The sequence below is a fragment of the Acinonyx jubatus genome, chromosome X, assembly GCF_027475565.1.
Source record: "Acinonyx jubatus isolate Ajub_Pintada_27869175 chromosome X, VMU_Ajub_asm_v1.0, whole genome shotgun sequence".
Classification (NCBI taxonomy): Eukaryota; Metazoa; Chordata; class Mammalia; order Carnivora; family Felidae; genus Acinonyx; species Acinonyx jubatus.
Window position 1 is genome coordinate 99348067 of NC_069389.1, and position 20372 is coordinate 99368438.

The 20372-nt window shown below is 39.0% G+C and overlaps 1 protein-coding gene across 2 annotated transcripts in view; it reads right to left on the minus strand.

Moving 5' to 3' along the window:
• TENM1 (teneurin transmembrane protein 1) overlaps positions 1 to 20372 on the minus strand; it is a 779729-nt gene that overhangs the window by 341784 nt on the left and 417573 nt on the right. For both annotated transcript variants that reach the window (XM_053201635.1, XM_027054328.2), the window contains exon 6: positions 29 to 269. In XM_053201635.1, coding sequence (XP_053057610.1) covers positions 29 to 269 — 241 coding nt within the window. The remainder of the gene's footprint in view (positions 1 to 28; positions 270 to 20372) is intronic.

A 20372-nucleotide genomic window follows, 5' to 3' on the forward strand; every position in this document is an offset into this window, starting at 1 on the left:
TTACTGGGATCGATAAGAGCTCAAGTACCTGGTCTCCAATGGTATGTTGCTATTCAAGACCCAGCTGTTATGCAGATGAACAGAATCCTGTGTACTGGTTGGGGGAGCTGGAGCAGCTGGGCTGGGCTGGCTTCGGGTAGTCATCGATCTCCTCTGAAGAGAGTCGGCTGCAGGGGGTGGTTTCCTGGCACAGGTGCACGCATGCGGAGGCGGTGGTGGAGGCGGGAGGGGTCTGAAGGTGAACTGGTTGTGTGGGCTGCTCTGCATGTCTAAAGAAAAGAGAAGAACACAAAATAGAGACTTACTCTCCCACTTGGCAGTCAGGGAAACACAGCTTGTCAGACTCAGGATTTCAGAATAATATAACCTGTGGGATGGGGGCAGAGTTTTAAGTTCAGTCTATCTGTAAAAATGTCACTTAACTTACAAAAACACGTGCAGCACGCTTCTGAAATGTGAAACATTCACAGTTGTATTTGCATGTAAATTCTTCAGGGCTATAGCAGCTAAGAAGTAAATGAGGCTGCCTCACACAATTTGTCATAGTTTCTGCTACCGAACAAATAAATCATCAACAAGACACTAAGTTACAGAACAGAAGTGAGCCGATTTCCATCAGTTGCAAAAGTCTCACTTCGGAAAATACCAGTGAAAGGCACAAATTTGTTGCGAGAAAAAAAATCATCCGACACTTCAAATAAAAGTATAAGGCCACCTTCTGGCTTACCTCGGGAAAGGATGCTAGCCTGCCTACACAGGAGCAAATCCGTGCTTCAGAGAAACAGCTCTCGAGTGTGTAACTCGACTGCGTGAAATGTATCTCTTTGCCAGCCCCCAACTAAGAAACAGTGCTGCTTGGAAAAGGCAGGCTAAAAGGAGTTTGCTCAGGTTATTATACAGATTTCCATGGCCACGAAAAGCTCAGTCCACCCCCTCCCCCCACCTGCCACACCTTTCTAGGAGCTCTGCCATATTAGCAGCAGCTTAGGCAGAAGGGAAACCATTTTTTTTTCCTGCCTGTTTGTAGCTGGGGCAGCCTGGGACCGCGGTCCTCAGACTTCTGTTGTTGCTGTTGTTTGGTATTTTTCCACTGTTTTCCTGGCAGGCACATGTATAGACAGCGAGTTAGGATCTGGCCCATGAGAAATGCCCCAATTAAACCCCTTTGAAAAGGAATCACTATCGTAGCTGATAGCCACCTCTCTTCCACAGGAGAAACATAATAGATGTCAAGTGATCTCTTGTAACACCAGCACGTTCTGGATAAACTTTGTAGACAGCATGGCTTTGTCCCACCTCCCAAATGACTGAGTTGAAAAGCAGAAAAATGCCAGAGGCTTTCCATGCCTAGCAAAGAGCTCAGCTGGTTTGTGCTGAGACTCGCTTTGCAGTGGCTGATCACAGGGAAAAAAATAACTTCTTTCCATCCTTCTACCTCAAACTTGAAGTTTGAAGACACTGGCATGGTTTTCATATTTCAAAATGATACTGGTCCCCCAAGAGCATGACAAATTCTTGGCTGTGTTTTCTACTATAGATGGCTCTCCCTTTAAATATCCTTGCTGTATGAAAAAGGGAATTGTACAAAAGATAGATAGGGAGGGGAATAGTGATCATTCATTTTATACAAAATATTCCACTAGATAGTCAGCTACCCTTGTATATTTAAAAGGAACTAAAATGCTTCATGAATTTTTGAAATCAACCCCATTATTCCAGGTCCGGCCCAAATCCCATATCCACTAAAAATATCATCACAAGCACTTAACATCTCATTAATTTTTTTAAACCTCTGGGCTCATACTCACAACCGTAACTAGAAGCATGCTCTCCATCTTTGGGACTCAAAGAAGCATTGAATGCTAGAAGCCAAAAGACCTTTCACTTTGCAGATGAGAAAACTGATGTCTAGAGGACTGCTTGTCCAGGGACACTTGGCGTGGCCCAACCTAGAACCCATATCTCCAGACTCTCCGGCCAGTGCTCCACGTGCTATCCTGTAGATCTCTGTCACATGAGCTCTCTTTACCTCCTTAAGATTTAGAGACACAGAATCCTCCACATCTCCGGGATTTTTCACTTGCGACATACCACTTTACACCGTGACTATTTGTTCATATGTCTGCTTCCCTCCTTAGATCCTATCTCCTTCAGCGTCAGAAGGAAGGCGGTTGGGTGTAGTGGTATACAGCCCTGCACAGTGCAAAGAGCACAGGATTTGGGAGGATGGCAATCCTGGGTTTGAATTCTGCCTCTGCCATTTAGAAACGTTAACTTCTCATTTGTGAAGGGGAGATAAGAATCCTTTCCCCTAGCCATTAAGCTTAATTCATGTCAAATGTGCTTGGACATAGTGCGTCTGTCAGTGACTACTTGTTTATTGAATGCAGTAGAAGGATGAAACTTCCAGGCTGGAAATGACCACAGGGATAACCCAGTGCAGCATTCCCTCCTCCCCTCTCCATTTTACAGATGAGGAACCCAAGGCACAGAAAGGTGAAGTGACATGTTCAAAGTCACTCAACTTGCATGAATTTGCCTGCCTCTGTCTGATGACTCCTGGCCGAGTACTCTTTCCATGTGCCATTTCAGGAAATAAGTATGATTCTCTTCTTGATTTTAACATTTATTATTCTTGTCGTAGCTTTGGCCCCTGGGTTTGCAGTATTACAGTATCCCCTTGTTTTCCTGTGTTTTTGTCTTATCTACCAAAATAGACTGTGTATTTCTTAGAGCAAGACCACCTTCTACTTTTCTTGCATGTCACATGAGCACGGTGCTAGGTACAGAGTAAGATCCCTAAAAACTTTTATTTCGCTCCCCCACTGGGACCTAGAGAACCACCCTCAGTGTACCCTGGGCTCTTTCATTCTGATGTGGACACTGGGTAACTATTTGACAATTCACTAAGCAGTAGGTTTCCCCCTTGTTGGTCTCAGTGAAATCTCTCCCACAGCCATGGGGAAGGACAAGGATACCCTTCCAAAGAGGGCGCTTAAAATCATGCCCCTCCAAGGCATGAAACGGGCAGCAGAGACACGCCACAGATTTGCCATCTAAATCAATGAATTTAATGATGCAAGCAAGGGAAACAGGGTGGGAGTCCAGAGTCAGAAGAAGAAAAGGAATCAATTTTAGGTGTTGGGTCCGGAATACTGCCAAAGGACACGTGACATCTATTAGCTTAATCAGTAAGTGTTTGTGTCAGTACAGTTGTTCAAAAGTTGGAAAGTCTCTATTCAGTACAATTGTTCAAAAGAAAGAATCACTCATTCTCATCTGGATTTGTTACTTGCTGGATTTCCTCAAAATCTGTGCAAATTCCTTATTATGAAAAATGATAAAAATTCTACTTCATTCAAAAGTACAGTTGTGGTATTATTAGAACATATCATACCATTTCTGCTGCAGGTAGAACTACCTTCTATAGTTATTTCAATTATATATGTGTGTGTGTCTTGATTTAGATGTATTTTACTGTGTATTTTTGTTTCCACATTTTAAATATGCAGAGGTTTCCCTACTTGTTAATATGGTCTTTAAAAGCTTTCACAATATTGGATTACTGCATCGAGTGGAATACATCCAGACCTTAAGCCCTTATGAAACGCAAATGATGTCAGCTTCATTCTTTTTTTTCCCCTCAGGAAAAAGATGGAGAATGAACTTGTTCCCTCCCAAATGAAGTAATTTAATCCTTGGGCTCCATGAAATGGGATTTCCCAACATTAAACACTAATGAAAACTACATTAGGGTACAGTGTCAGGAGCTCTAGAACACCAGTTCCAAGGGGTGAAGAGTCACATGAACTCACTTCCAGATGTATCTGGCAACCATACATTTCTGTGACCAAGAGAGAGACGCAAAGGAGAAGGTGGGTAGTGATCATGTAAATGTGGATATCCAGACATACTTCTACAGCTTTCTGAAAGTAAATTAAGATTTCAGATGGAAAGGTCTAATTCACATAAAATACTTGGGCAGGATCCAGTTTCAGATTTGAGGTTCTAAAATAACGTAGTAAGAAAATCTCTTGGGGGAGGGAAATTCCTCCAAAATGTATATCTAAGGCATTTTAGGCATGGCAGAACTGTTAACAGAAGTATAAACCTTCAGAAATGACATTGCCCTTGTCTCCAAAAGGTATATGGTGGTCCAAAGGAAAGTGGTCATGCATAGCTTTTTCTTTTTTAGTTAGACAAACTCCTCACTGGAAATTAGAGTATCTCTACTCAGAAACACTGTGGGGGGACTGATCAAAGAGTTCATTAGGATGTTTTGCCCCCTATGCTTCATCAACACAGCTATAAGGTGTGTATAGCTATCAATTCAGCTATGAGGTGATGTTTGCATTTCTAACATTCAAGGCACTACACGCAAGATCATGCATTGGAAAAGGGCTCATGGGGAAGAGGAGTTTGGGGCACAAGACCTGAAGTCTGCTTATGAAAGTGTATGTCCCATGGGTTGTAACTTAGGAGTTACTGTGGAGTGATGGAAGGAGGGTTGTCTGAGTCCCACAGAAAGATCTACCCCCAGAGGTGGATGGGCGAGGCTCCTAACAACGTGGTGAACGAAGATGGCTGGCGGATACGTGCATTTGTGTATTCCTATGTGGTTCATTCTGCTGGATGCAGTTTTCTGCCTTCCCCTAGTATTTCTAACAGATGAAATCGCACATATGCAGACATGAAATCTGTCTTATGTTCAAATTGTTCTCAAAGATACCAGTAGCCTGTGAACAAATTAATGTTTTCAAAACAAGAGCTGTAGCAGAACTGACTGTACATGGAAAATAATTTCCCATAAGTGTTAAAAAAATAAATACTGTCACTAATACAGTAATGCCAAATGGATATTTTTTTCCCTGAAAAATGTGACCAAAGTAGACACACGCTTAGTTTTCCCCAGATCTGTGTACTTAACTGATCAAACTTTTCTGTACCGATACTAGGACAATTTTTCCCCCAAAGTTACGATGCAGTGCTTGTGGCTAAAAGGAGCACATATATTCTCAGAGCTGTAGAAAAAGGTCGCAAGGAGTCAGAAAACATGTCTGCATTTCCTGGCCTTAAGTCTGTGTTTCATTACTTCACTGGCCAAACAGAAGACAGCTGGACGATTCCTTGTCTGCGACTCTGGAATCGAAAAATTCCTGAAAACCCAGTTTTTTCCCCTAATTTACTTGGCAGCAAAGCCTGATGTAAACAGATATGAAGACGTTTATGGACTTTATTTCATTTGGAGAATTTTCATACTTTTAGCTGATAAAAGTATTGACAAATTTTCTTAAAGGGTACTGGCCCACATCCCAGTCTGGGTGTTATAGGATATCCAATGTATGCATGGCATCAGCTGTGTAAAATTGGAAAAATTCTAAATTTTGGAACAAAAGGACCCCAAAGATTTTTGATGAAGGATTATGGGAATGTATTAGTATTTAACCACCTCTCTGAACTCTTAGAAGGTAATATTAATTAATGCTTATGAAGGCCTTGGTAATCTACATGAGCACAGAACATCAAGGCACCAGGGGTTATTGCCATAACTACTTATGTCAAGTCTCTCGAGGCCAATTAGAAGCCTTTGGTACCTTGGGTTGCTTTTCTGAGCTGTTCTCCCTCCTAGGCAGGAGAGAGGATAAAAAGAAAATGGTTTAAAAGAAAGAGATGAGGTTTATTATTAATATTAACTATTACTACTAATTCTAAATGTGTATTACCACTTTATAGTTCTTCACTTGCCACGAGGCGCTTTCACAACCTGGGAGGAGGTGGTTTATAAATTCGCATGTTATGGCTAATATATCCATTACCTTGATAGGGCTCAGTGATCACCAAATTAGTCTTAAGTGTATCTGGCTGTGGACATTTCTGTTCTCAACCGTATAATTATTATTAGAGGCTCAAAGAATATGGAGGTAAGAAAATTGGTTTTCAGAAGAAAATTGAGTCAACAAGTATACCTTACCACTTTTCTGGCTCAAATAATACTGCTTTAATATTAACGTACTGACAGCCTTTAATACAAGCAGATTCATTAGTTAGATAAACCATTAGATTGAGAACAGAAATAAAGTCTATTAAATAGCCAATGTCTACTAGATACCTGTGTGTATGTATGGGTATGTGTATGGGCGAGACACAGACAACAAGAGAAAGAGATAGGAGAGAGAAACAGAGAAGACAATTGGCAATTAAACCACAAGACTGAAGGAGAAGAGTCACAGAAGATCTGGGGGAAAGGCCAACAATAAGTAAGGTTTTCCAGTTTACATGGTTTCAATCTGGTTCTAGGTTACTGCACTGTTGTCCAGGATATCAGCTGAAGACTTTGAATGGTTCTCTTCCTAAGAAAGCAAGTAAGAGAGTATGTTCTATTAATTTTTGTCAGTTAGGTGGATGTCTGTTACAACCACTGGAAATAAAGGTCAACACTGAAGCACCTATAATCCTGTGACATATTTGTGCTGAAACTCGTATTTATGCTTCAGTCTCTCCATAAAGTGATGCTTATCTTCAAAGGATGAGCTGGTCTACCTCCAGAAAGTTTAAACTTCCCATTTTCTAGGTCTCATTAATCTCTTTTCCTGTTCTATGTGTTCTACAAGCATAATATTGGGCCGAATATCCGTAAGGCAGCCCTCCCCCAACCTATTTCTCCCTATCTGTTATAGGGGGGATCCAACTGTTCTGTGTGCTGTTGGCTTTTCATAGTGCAATTAGTCAATCTTACGAATAATAGTCAATATTGTTGCCAATAAGTGGCTGGTTTGTTAACTCAGTCAACTCTCTGACATAGATTAAGACTAACAAACTAGGCCTTTACAATCAAGAAAAAAAGGAAGATCTGTGGCTAAATGCTGTTTGGCTTAAATTATTGAAGTAAATGTTCAAACTACCTAAACTTCTTGGCTGTGAAAACACAGGATGGCTACATCTCTGTTCATATTTTCAGAGTCATCTGGCAATGTTAGAAAAGAAAAGAAAAGTGAAGTCAACACATTTGTTACCTATTCGTTTTTCTAAGTAGAATGGTAAAAGAGCTCTACTTTATAGTAGGATTTGGAATTTCAAATGTCAAGTTCTAAATATTAATATATGGTATTAATTAACAATGAAAATTAGTGGTTGGCCAAAGCCTTTTTCACTGTGGTCTTGAAGGAAAGTCTATTATCCATTATGTACCAGGAAACAAGAAATAGATAATTGCCCTGTTTTATCTTATGCTGACAATGATGCTGTGGCTTCCATTATTAGGCAGTGAAGTATATCAAAAAGAAAATATAAAAAAGTAATGATCCTTAAAAGTTCATATTTACTTTATCCTCAAACTAGAGTCATATGTAGGTATTTCAGTTATTTCCAATCCCCAAGTTCATTATTTATTTCCAAGTAGGTAATGGAGGGTTATGAATTAATTGACAGTGAATCATTTAATAAATTAGCTAATAACAGATGTTCTGGAATTTTACAAAGTTTTCATTTTCAAAGCTTTTTTTCATTATTAGACTATTACAAATGGTCACCCTGTATTTGTTCAAAATGCAATGGATGAAAATCATTCTAATGTTATTTATGAAAATGAAACTCTGTTCGGAGCACAAATCAAGAAAACATTATGACTGTGTCTAAAGCTCGAAGAAAAATATTTTTCATGCTACCATATGTTAAATAATGAGGGCAAGCTATATTAAGAGTAATAAAAAGCAAAAAGTAAAAAACAAAAAAATATCCTACAGGATAAAAACAAAGCATGGAGAACTAGGGAAGGCAGGGAAGGTTTTAGCCCCTCCACCCCAAACTTTATTTCAAATAAAGACTGAAGAAAAAGTACCAATTATTAACACCATCATCTAACCAATAATGTCTGGCGATTTGGTGAGAAAGTTGCCCCATACCCTATAGTTCCTCTCCCCCAGCACAACTTTAGGAACAAAGGGGACCCAGGGACACCCAGTGGAGTGGTGGAGAGGAGTTCCAGCTTCTGCACTTGGGAACTGAACAGGTACGTAGCCCCCACCTGGGAGAGTGGGGAGAGAGCACTCTTACAGCAGTATTCGTAAGACCAAACAATTCTCACATTTCACCCACGTTTTGCTCGAGTTCAGCAGTTCTCAGCTACAGGATCCAAACATACCAATGTTTTGCAATCACTCATTACCACAGTAGAGGACTAAAATTCACAAATAATTTATTTTAAAAATGATAGATGAGGGTGGATTCAAGGTGATACCTCTAACAGTGCCACCCTCACCGACTTCATTTGGACGTACTTTCCTGGATGGGAGAGAAAGGGGTGGGGTTCAGCTGGTGCTAGCAACAGGTACAACTCTGATTCCATAAACCATTTTAATCACTATATCCACTTGCTTGTAAAATTATTACACGCATGCCAAAAAAGAAAGTGGGACGGTGGTGGGGGAAGATTGGGAACAAAACTCTTGGTATTCTCACAGGAGTGTTTTACACATGTACAGGTTATTCAAACATGTTGGGGCCCCAAAAATTGAGAACTGTGATTTTGATGTCTGATGGCAGAACACTACTGGCTGCCCTCAACCTTTCTGCCTGATCTTTGGGTTACTGAGGGAGTCTCCTAAGAAGGCCAGAGTAAGTTTTATTTCCCGTCTGCAATCAAGCTATGCATCTCCTTGTCTTATGTCAGGATCTAGGTCTGAATCATCTTTGTATCTCCCAGACACTTCACCCATAATTTTAGTCAATACAAGTTAAAAACTGTGTTTATTTGCAGATATAATTAACTTGAATAAATTCAAAATTTTTGTTTGAATTCAGTGAAGTTGATTTTTATTACAAAAGCAATTATAACAACTATGGTGTGAAAGAATGTTTTGTGACGCTAAATATCTTCCTTGATTGAATTCTTCCCATTCCTACTATTTGTTTTGGCATTGTGTGGGCACAGCTTGTAGCTGAAGTTTTCTGTCTGAAATGTTCATTGATTAATTCCCTCATTATTACAAATTTCCATTTTCCTGTTTTTCAACATGTTATTTTAGTGAGATGCTAAATAGAGGTATTTGTTGGAGAGGTGCCAGCATTAAGACATATTGCCAAGCCTTCCTTGTAAACTTTGCTTATGCTAGCTAAGCTATGCATATTTAACTCATTTTATTTTTCCTTCAAAATCTGATTCATTCCCTCAATTACATTACTGCTTTATCTCCCTGGACTGCCTCCAATTTAACTAGGTCTTTATGGTTCCCCAAACAAAATGCAAGATTCTGGATGAACATCACCCAGAATACAAAAAAGTTATCTGACAAATTCTTTTGTAATGATGTCTTTTCACATGTAGCCTCAAATTACGTATAGATTGCACTTGAGACTTCATTAACTGGAAGATGGCTAATGAAGTCATGAGAAGGAAGCTCAATTAGGAAATATACTGATATATTGATATAGATGTGTCTGCTAGTGGATCAAGTGAAATGTCCATCAAAATGAGCAAATTAGTGGAATCTACTAATATAATGTTAGAATAAACTGAATACCTGGTGAATTCAGACAGGTTTCTCCCCACCCCCATCCCACTGAGATTTAAGGTATAGATAGATGCCTTAGGAAAACTAAAAAAAAAAAAAAAAAAGCCTGTCTCAAGAGGAAGAAAGTCAGCCGGCACAAACAGAAGAAAAAATGAGAACATATGTTGAAGAAACTATGAATACATGAGACTGTACTAATAAGTATAAATGGTAACCCTAGAAATTAAAGTATTGCATAGGAATACAGAAAGTTAACTCTTTAACAAAGGACTTTAACCAACATTAAGGTCATTTCAATAACTTTTTTCAAATGATTCTCAGGGGAAACATTTTATGTATGACAGAAGAGCTGCTGAGAGGGACAGAGGATTAAACACACATGGCTGATGTGAAGCTGTATGCAAAGAGACCTCTTGCAGTGCTTGAAATCAGTGAATGAGAGTGCATGAAAGCTCCTTCCTGTGTATTAATACTGGAGGTCGACACCACATCCGACTGAAGAGTGAGATCTGGGTTCACAGATGGGCGTGATGGAAACCTGGACTTGATTCAAGTTTGCTTTCCCTTTGGTTTACTCACCAACTGCAAGTAAGCACTGCAAGGAGATGAATAAAATTAGAATGCAGGCATGTGTACATGGCTCCACTTTGCGATCCTTGTACTTCACAAAGGCAAGCCTTGACTTGCTAGTCTTGGTAGCCTGCACAGAGTGAGATTTCTAACAGTGAAAGAACATAGTACTATGGGATTGTTGTCTTTTGTTAGCATTTGGAAACACCTTACGTCAAGCATAGTTCTGTTACTCGGGAAGTCGTATCAGGCAGGCTTACTGTTCAGCTCCCCACTCTCCAAATTCTTGCTGTGGCAGCACTAGGGCAATTTTCCTCTATCTGTACACACAGTACAGGGCCTAGGTGTTTCCCATGCACTCTCACTCACAGGATTTCCATGGGCAAGTCAGGGCTTTGTAGTAGCGATCATCAAAAGTCAGCTGCAGGTCAAGGCATAGAGATATGTTATTACTGCTTATAACTTTCCAAAGAAATGATGGAGAAGCCGACGTAGAGAAGGAATTAAACGTAATTAGTTATGGAACACTTTGTATTCAGAAGTAGAAGACAGAGAGGAGAGTGTGTTGGTTTCATTTGTTTATGTTGAATAACATGACTCAAGCAGAGTATTTTCTCAACTACTAATCTACTTATGTAGAGGAACTCATCTCTATATGACTTGCTTAAATTAGCAAGTACTTCGTGACATGTCCAAATGACACAGTGGTTAAGTCACAGACATTAGGATCAAATCATTCTGGGTTTAAATCGTAGCTCCGCTATTTGCCTTCAGTTTGATACTGAGCAATCAAACCTTTTCAAGCCTCTGCTTCTTTATCTGTAAAATCTCTCTTAATGTTTTTGTGAGAATGAAATGAAGTCACGTGAGTGCCTGGCACATAGTAACCACTAAGTTAATAGTATTAAGTGAATGATCAGTTACTGAAGCCAGAAAAATCTATGAAATGCACGTACCATCGGGTAAGTAACCTAAGAGAAAACCTATCTGACTCCAGCATATTTCGTTATTTAAAACTTCTCCATTACAGTTAAAAAACATTTCACAATTTTCACACATTTCTTACTTTCTTCAAAACAGTTCTAAGAAGCTATTATTGAAGTCATGAGTCAATATAAGAACAGTTGACTCCTTTCCTGTTCCTCCAAGCCACACCAAACACTCTCTATTGATTAGCTTTCTCATTATGCGCTCAGTCCCTTTTACTTCAGATAACAGACTGTATTTCATGATTTTTATTTAAGTGCTCTGAGTGCATTCACTTGCCTTTCCCCCTATACTAAATGATTTGGGGGTATACATGCATTTCTAAAGTACTTACTGCAGTAACACCTTGGGACTTTAACATTAGAGCAAAGGATATGAAGAAAAACCATTTTCATGAATACAACACTAGTGCTTTGTATTTAGGAAGCACCTTTCATCTGCGTCTGTCAAAGACCTTCACAAATATTATCTGATGCTTTATTCACTGGGCGAAGCTGCAAGCAAAACCGCCTTTCAAAGAATTCCCTCAAAGTACATAAAACCCCACAAGGGAAGGAGCTGTAGATCGCTGGATAAAGTGTCAGGAATATTCAGAGACATTTTAAAATAGTATATAACAAAATACCCCGAACAAACTCCGTCTGCTACTTAGGAGTACGGTGCTCCATGGGTAAAAGCTTTCATAGTAAATAAATACACAGCAACTCTGTCACACTGGCACCAGGATCAACATCTACATTATAAGCTAATGGTATTTGATCAATTATGTGACCATGTACCAACCTAATTTGAGGTAGATGTCTTGCCTTACACTATATCCAAATGTATTTATTAAAGCATTGCATATTGATACTCTACAGTGTATGTAAAGAGCATGGACATCAGACCAGGGTTGTATGCTAAGAACTTAGCATATTGCCTGGTAGATGTTACAAACTCAGTTAATTAGTTATCGATATAATTGGTATTGCAACTGTTATCATGAATTTAGATTAGAAGACAGCTTTCTTGCAAAGAATTCAGTGTTGCTGCTGCTACTACAGTATCCGCCCCCTCCTCAAGGTGAATACGTTTCAAGACCCCCAATGGATGCCTGAAACCAGGAATAGTGCTGAGCCTTATATATACATATACATATACATATATATATACATATACATATATATATATACATACACTATGTTTTTCTTATACATACATACCTATGATAAAGGTTAGTTTATAAATTAGACACAGTAAGAGATTAACAATAACTAAGAATAAAATAGAACAATTATAACAATATATTGTAATAAAAATTATGTGAATGTGGTCTTTCTCTCTCCAAATACCTTATTGTAGTGTACTCACCCTTCATTGTTTGGTGATGTGAGATGATAAAATGCCTATGTGACGAGATGAAGTGAGGTGAATGACAAAGGCTTGTGATGTAGTGTTAGACTACTATGGACCTCCTGACAATACGTCAGAAAGAAGATCACCTGCTTCTGGACCATGACTGACAGGGGTGGCTGAAACTGCAGAAAGCAAAACTTCGGATAAGGGGGGAACTGCTATAGTTCTTTTTCTGTTGCTTGTTAAGATATGTACCTGTGAAGTAAGAAGAAAGGAAAAACACGTCCCTCTTCTCTTTAGGAAGAGCAGCTCAAGATGGCGAAAGGTATGGCTACTCAGATGTTATCAGCTCTTCCAGCCTTCTGACTGAAACATTTACACAATATCTTGTTGTCATAGAGACTGTGGCTAGGGATGTGTCATTAAAACACACCATATCGGATTAGGGACTTTTTACAATCCAAAAGAAATAACTTCTCTAGAAGAGTTTTAATCAATTGTATTGGTGCCATGAAAACAAAACATTAATCTGCACACACTCATATTACCAGCTTCATTTACTGCTTCTTAGTGTTATTATTCTTGGCCCTCTATATGCTGTTATTGTATTTTCTTGCTCACATAATTAGTACGTTATAAAATTGGACCATTTTAAAAAATTGTTAAGGAAGAAGGATTTTGAAAATATTCTGAGGAGATGAATATTTTCTTCGTCTTTGAAGAAAATGTGTTGTTTTAAGGTCATACATTGTGCCCATTTTAGAGATAGACAAGTGAGGAGCCTAGTCCAAGGCCTTGGGTACTATGACATTGAACTGACTTCGTTTGCTGCCACTCAGCTAGTTGTCTCTCCCGGGATTCAAAGCAAACCATACCAGTAGTGCTTCTCTCACATTTGCCATTCATATTTATTGCAAACAATGAAGATAAAACTCTGTGACTGAATTAGCTATGTAACAACTTATAATGAAATCCATGTAATGGGTTACTTTATTTGTAAACCCAATTCAGTATGCTCATGCACGCATCATTAAATGCTTCCTTTTAGTTCTCAGTAGCAAATACTCTCATTGAAGCAGTACTTATATAATTTATGTGATCCTTATTAACGGTCTTTAACTTAGTTGGTATTATCATTTTATCCCAAGTTGATCCTGAAAAATATCAGAAGAGATTGCTTAACAGGCTTTCTTTAAAAAGACAACTGAGCGATTTGTTTATACTGTTTTTTTATCTGCACACTAAAACCTAACCATATTTACTAACGAAATAACGATGGCTGTACAATAAATTCTCATTCTATACAATTTGCATTCATGATGACCATCTATGTACTCACAGAGAATATCAAACTGGTTTCAAATAAATGCTATTAGCATAAAATGGATTTCCTGAAACTATGAGTCATGGATAAGGGTTTTCCTTTCTAAATACATGTTAGAGTTAAGACAATGGATAAAGATGAGGATGGCTACGGTTAGGGTAAGCCAAGTAGCCACTAGAAATGTTACTCAGTGAAACAGTTCTATTTTTTTTAACTTTTTTTTTAATGTTTATTTATTTTTGAGAGAGAGACACAGCATGAGCGGGGGAGGGGCAGAGATAGAGGGAGACACAGAATCCGAAGCAGGCTCCAAGGCTCTGAGGTGTCAGCACAGAGCCTGACGTGGGGCTCTAACTCACAAACCGTGCGATCACGACCTGAGCTGAAGTTGGACACTTAACCAACTAAGCCACCCAGGTGCACCCTCAGTGAAACAGTTCCGATGGTGGGCTCTATTATACAAATCCATTGTGTAATACTTCATGGATATGCCAAAATCAAAAAAAAAAAAAAAACCTCTAGGGGTATTAGATCTGTTTTTTTTAAGTGAATTAAATGTTATTTTATATTTTATGGATTTTTGTAACTTGTTTTGCACCGATTACTAACTAGATCCTTTATAACACAAACGTTCTAATGTAATTTATATAGCACCTCCTTTTGAAAGACCTGAAAATGTAAAAACAAACAAACAAAAACAAACCTCTGTTGGTCAAAACATTGTAACAGAAGTTTGGTTTTTTTTTAATGTTTACTTATTTATTTTGAGAGGGGGAGAGAGAGAGAGAGAGAGAGAGAGAGAGAGAGAGAGGATGAATGGGGAGGGGTAAAGAGAGGGAAAGAGAGAATCCCAAGCAGCCTCCCCACTCCCATAACCCTGGGATCATGACTCATGTGTGGATATACATCCAAAATAAATGAAAACAGGATCTTGAAGACATATGTTCATGGAAGCATTACTCACAGTAGCCAAAGGTGGAAGGAATGTCAATGCCCACTGACAGATAAATTGAAAAGGAAAATGTGGTATTTATATACTATGGAACATTATTCAGCCTTAATAAATAAGAAAATTTTGTCATATGTTGTGACATGGATGAACCCTGAGAGTATTATATATGAAACGATACAGTCACAAAACTACTGTGTGGTTCTACTTATACGTGGTATATAATCAAACTCTTAGAAGGAGAATGGTGGCTTCCAGGGGCTCAGGGAGGGGAAACTGGGGAGTTGTTGTTCAACGGGAATAGAGTTTTGGTTTTGCAAGATGAAAATTTTCTAGAGCTCTCTTGCACAACAACATGTATATAGTTAATAATCTTCCCCTGTACACTTAAAAATGGTTACAATGCCGAATTTTATATGTCCTTTTCCCACAATAGAGAAGTCATGCCATTCTTTCACTAATTGAATGTTTATTTTACCTCAGTCATATGGTGATTAACAGTATGATAATGAGGGTTAGTGATATCACAGTGCGGCCAAATGCAAGCATTATGAAGACAGTGGGCAAATTATAATAGATGATAACATGATTATCACTGTGAATCTTGCTAGTAGCAAAAGAATTGTGATGTTCTTGGTCATTTATGCTCTAATGGGTAAAAATAGTTTCAACGCACTGAATTCTGTAAATATATATGGCTTATTCTTTAATATATTGAAAAGAGAAAAGTGATTGCATTTGGAAATCTTGGGCTTTATCAAATGATGATAAAACCAAAAAATGTATTTACTACTCACCAAAATCTGGAGGTAATAAAATGATAAACAGCCAGCTAACTTTGTCACATCAGGCTGCCATGACAAAATGCCACAGGCTGAGAGGTGTAAGCAACATAAAACTGGTTTTCTCACCTTCTGGAGGCTAGAAGCCTACTTGAAGGCACCAGTGTTGTCGGTTTCTGGGGAAGGCTTTCTTCCTCACTTGCACCTGTCCGCCCTCTCACTGTGTCCTCACAGGACGGAGAGAGAGTGCTGGAGCAAGCTCCCTGTGTCTCTTCTCATACGGGCATTAATTCCATCAGGACAGTTCTGTCCTCATGATCTCATCTAAACCTAATAGTCTCCCAAAGGCCCATCTCCAAATGCCATCACATTGGGGGTTAGGGCTTCAAGGTAGGAATTTGGCGGGAGACACAATTCAGTACATGGCACCGACATATTCTACACCTGACCTGGATAATGTACTAACACTAAATAAACATTTTCTAAGACTCATGTTTTAAAAACTGGTTTATTTGCTACCATATCTTACATTTCACATTAGTAAGTACGTTCCAACACACAGGTGATTTTAAACTTTTTTCTCACAATACGTTACATACCACACTAAATGGCACAACTTATGAAGTAGCATTCCTTTAACAGTTATTTTGCTCATTTGGAATTAAAATGTCTAAACACTGATAGAATTAATCTAGACCAGGATCCGGTCTTAGACATTCTGAGTAAGTAGTTTTCTACTGTGTTTAATTACTCTGCTCTGTGACAGAGAGGTGCAAATATCATTCTGCTTATATACCGTTCCCATTATAAGATGTCATCAGTTACTGCGATTATGTAGCTGCCAGCACAATCCAAAAACACATTTAAATTTAAGACAGGGAAAATGAAGCATGGGTTTCCCATGCTGTAGGACCAAGATCACATGGTCAAACAGGGGTAGCGCTCGCGATGAGGAAGCCTTACTTCATGTCATCATCACTTCCCGCCTTTACACCAAATGGTCAGCCTCACGTGTCTTTCAGAAAATACACTATAGTGTGGACTACGAAGAGCAAAAAATACATTTGTATGTATTCTTTTCATTGACTAACCTCACTGAAAAGATTGCAGACATGAACCTGCCATTCAACCCTCTCTCCCCTTCCCCTAACCGGTTTAGCAACCTGAGAAATCACAAGAAACAGTGGTGGTCATCAGAGAAGGTCATACAAATGACACGGAAGTAGGGTAAGCACACACATGTAAACAAACTGACTGCATGAACAGGGAACAGTGAACAGTGGCAGAGTTTAAAAAAAAGAGAGAGAACGTGGGGTGCCTGGGTGTCTCAGTCAGTTGAGCATCCAACTCTTGGTTTCAGCTCGGGTCATGATCTCACGGTTCATGAGATCAAGCACTGCATCAGGCTCTGGGCTGATGGAGCCTGCTTGAGATTCTCTCTCTCCTTCTCTCTCTGCCCCTTCCCCACTTATTCTCTCTTGCACATGCTCGCTCTCTCTCTCTCTCTCTCTCTCTCTCTCTCTCAAAATAAATAAACATTAAAAAGAGAGAGAGAGAAAGAACAGACTAATCTATAAGGTTTGATGGAAAAGTTGAATGATACACAGGTAAGGGAAATGGCGCAATTAAAAGAGATCAGTTTGTTGGTGGCTTAGTGAATGAGATGTGAAATGGCAAGTGGTAGAAGCAAACAACTGGAACAGTAGATGGAACAGAAAACAATAGACATGTTAATGCTAATTTAATACCTTCCCAACCCCAAACTGGTCACGTTATTCTCTAAACAAGCATTTATATACTACTTATTTTTGGAGAGAGTGAGTGCAGGAGGTGGGGAGAGGAGGAGAGGGGGAGAGGGGGAAAGGAAGAGAGAGAGGGAGAACCTCAAGCAGGCTTCACGCTCAGTGCAGAGCCGGACTCAGGGCTTGATTCCACAACCCTGGGATTATGACCTGAGCAGAAATTAAGACTCAGACACTCAACCGAATGAGCCACGCAGGCATGCCTAGCCTATTTACTAAGTTTTAGGTATGTTTTCTACCCAAGAATAATGGTGAAAGTGAATGTCACTGCTCTCAAAGGCTCACATGGGGTAGATATGGGGCCAGGACACCTGGGACAGACATGTATATAATTAAAATATATTACATGACCCTAGTTTTAGTCACATTTTTCAGGTGCCAAGTCCATTCATTTTTAGAAATACTTTCTTATTTTAGCAAATTATTTTCCACCATGAATCTATTACCATGTTTTATACTGAACTAGCAGTATCTTGTTTTCCCACCTTGTACATATTCTTAATCCAAGATTCTGGAAAGAAGTTCAACAAAACAAAATTACATGTTAAATCTTCAGATTACATAAAAAAGCTTAATTTCATTATCATGCAAGCACACACACACATACACACATGCATACACACACAGACACACACACACAGACAGACACACACACACACACACACACACACACACACTTTCAAAAAGCTTGGAGTCAGTTGGAAAAAATAATGAGACATGGAGTTTTTTGTCTCTCTAGAAGGCTGCTTGCCATTCTTAGTAGAGGGGCCACTACTAACTGCCACATGATTAATCTACAAATAATCACTCCACAGATATTCCAGGTTTCATGTGAAGACATGTCTTTCTAGAGCCATTCGTATGTGTGCTTTACAAGATGATCACCGCTATGGTAGTAGTTGAATTAGGTATCTCTAATGAAAGAGATATCTCTTGGGCTTGGAATTAGCTTGGAACATTGTTGGATGTGGCCTTCTCTTTCTGGAGGACATTCAAAAGAAGCAAGAAGATACCTTTTTATCCTGGATCAGACTGAGGTTTTGCTGAATCTTACTATAATTATGTCACTTTGGATTAGTTAGCCTCTATTTCCTGGAGAATTAGTAGGAAAAAAAAGACTTTTGTTGGCATATCTTGACTATTTAACACATAACTGTTATTTGCAGAGTTTGGTTAAGCTTTGACCCAACATTTATCAAGGAATTTATGTTTTAAGCCCTTATTCATGTTACTTTATCAAAGGCAATCAAATTTTATCAGTGATTCTTTGTTTGCTCTTCTGCCTTCTATTAAGACTCTGAGATCCTCAAAAGACAGTATTTTCCAATGACAAATAAGTCTGTCATCCTGGAGTGGAGAGCATAGCTAAGTAGAAATGGGAAATGAACATAGTCAGATGACTATGGGGGTGGCCTTTAAACCCAGGACTAGATATTTCGACTTGAGAACCATTTAGCTGTCTCGTTATGCTGCTGTAGGGCAGCTCAAGGAGTAAGGGACTTGAGAAAAGATAAGAGGGCAAGAAAGCTAACGAGGGGGTTGGGCTGTAGTACTTATGTACAGTGGTTAGGGATTATGCAGCCACTTGGTGACACTGGTACATGAGCACCTGCCTCTGATGCTTTTATGTCTGTGTTTGTGCTTCTTTGACTTCTCCCTAAACTAAATGGTAAATTTCTTATTCTCTCAATACACACAATGCCTAGTGCCATGCCTCACTAGAAAATCTTGTCAATGGGGTGACAAATGCATTCCAGTTTCTGTAAAATAAACCAAAGCAAAGGCCACTGGAAGATATTTTTGAAGTATGCTTTGTTTGAATTGTTTCTTAAATTGGAAAATTAATTATAAACATATAATGTATATATAATATTAGTATTATAATTATTATGTAACATATTCTGTGTTATATATCATTATATAATATATATTAATATATTTAATAAGTACATAATGTTGATTACATTAGAATTCAATTCAAGAATTGAAAATTACATTTTTGGGAGGTTAAAAGGGCATGATTTTGCCCCCGTCTACCTTCTTTCTTTTTTTTTTAATGTTTATTTATTTTGGGGGGGGGTGCAGGGCAGGGGAAGAGTGAAAGGGGGACAGAGGATCCCACGTGGGCTCAGCACTGGCAGCAGAGAACCCCATGTGGGGCTTGAACTCATGAACCATGAGATCATGACCTGAGCCAAACTACGACACTTAACCCACTGAGCCACCCAGGCACCCCTGCCCCCACCTACTTTCTATATTTCATTTTCTCCAGCAAAATTGCAATGGTTGCCATTCAAAAGACACAACTGGTGGTCTCCATCATTGAACCTTTATGTTCACACTTGACCTTCCACTTTGAATGTCTTTTCATCCCATATTGTGTCTACTTCCCACTGCTCCTCTGAGGCCCAATACCAATACTATTCCTTTCATTGGGCATTCCTTGAAATCTAAACAAAGAAGCAGTTATTTTTCTCTTCTGACCTCCTACAGGACTGTATTCCTCTTATGCTTTCAGCACCTCCTAAGACACATGAAGCTAGTTGGTAGCAGGAAGAGAACCAGATAGTCACATAAAACAGCAGACACAAGGACAGTCACTGTGTCATATGAATAATGGAATCCTAGACTGAAGATTCACAGATTTGTACTGCTGAGGTTTCTAGAGCTGGATTCCCTTCCAATCTTTGGATATGCGCGTTTATAGTAACTCCTTATCACTGGAGCTACTCTGAGTAAGCCTGTTTCACACAACGCGAACAGCTTAACATTGTGCCTTGTATCTAAATACTGTTTTATCTTCCCTAACAGAACATGAATTCTTTGAAAGACAGTGCCCAGGGCTGCTTCTTTTTCACGATTCCCATAGCCCCTGAAGTGTGGCACACAGTCAGTGCTCAATAAATGCTTGCTTGCTAGAAGAATGGAGTAAACTGGAGAACTGATCATCGAATCATATTGAATTTCAGGTCATTTTTAGCGAGGCAAAAAGTGAACACAGGCGGTTCATAATAGTATTTTACTAAACATTGCTTTTTCAAATGAATGGCTTGCCTGTCTCCCTCTTCACTGTTATAGATTTCTTCCTATTAGAGCTCTGCAAACGTGTTTATG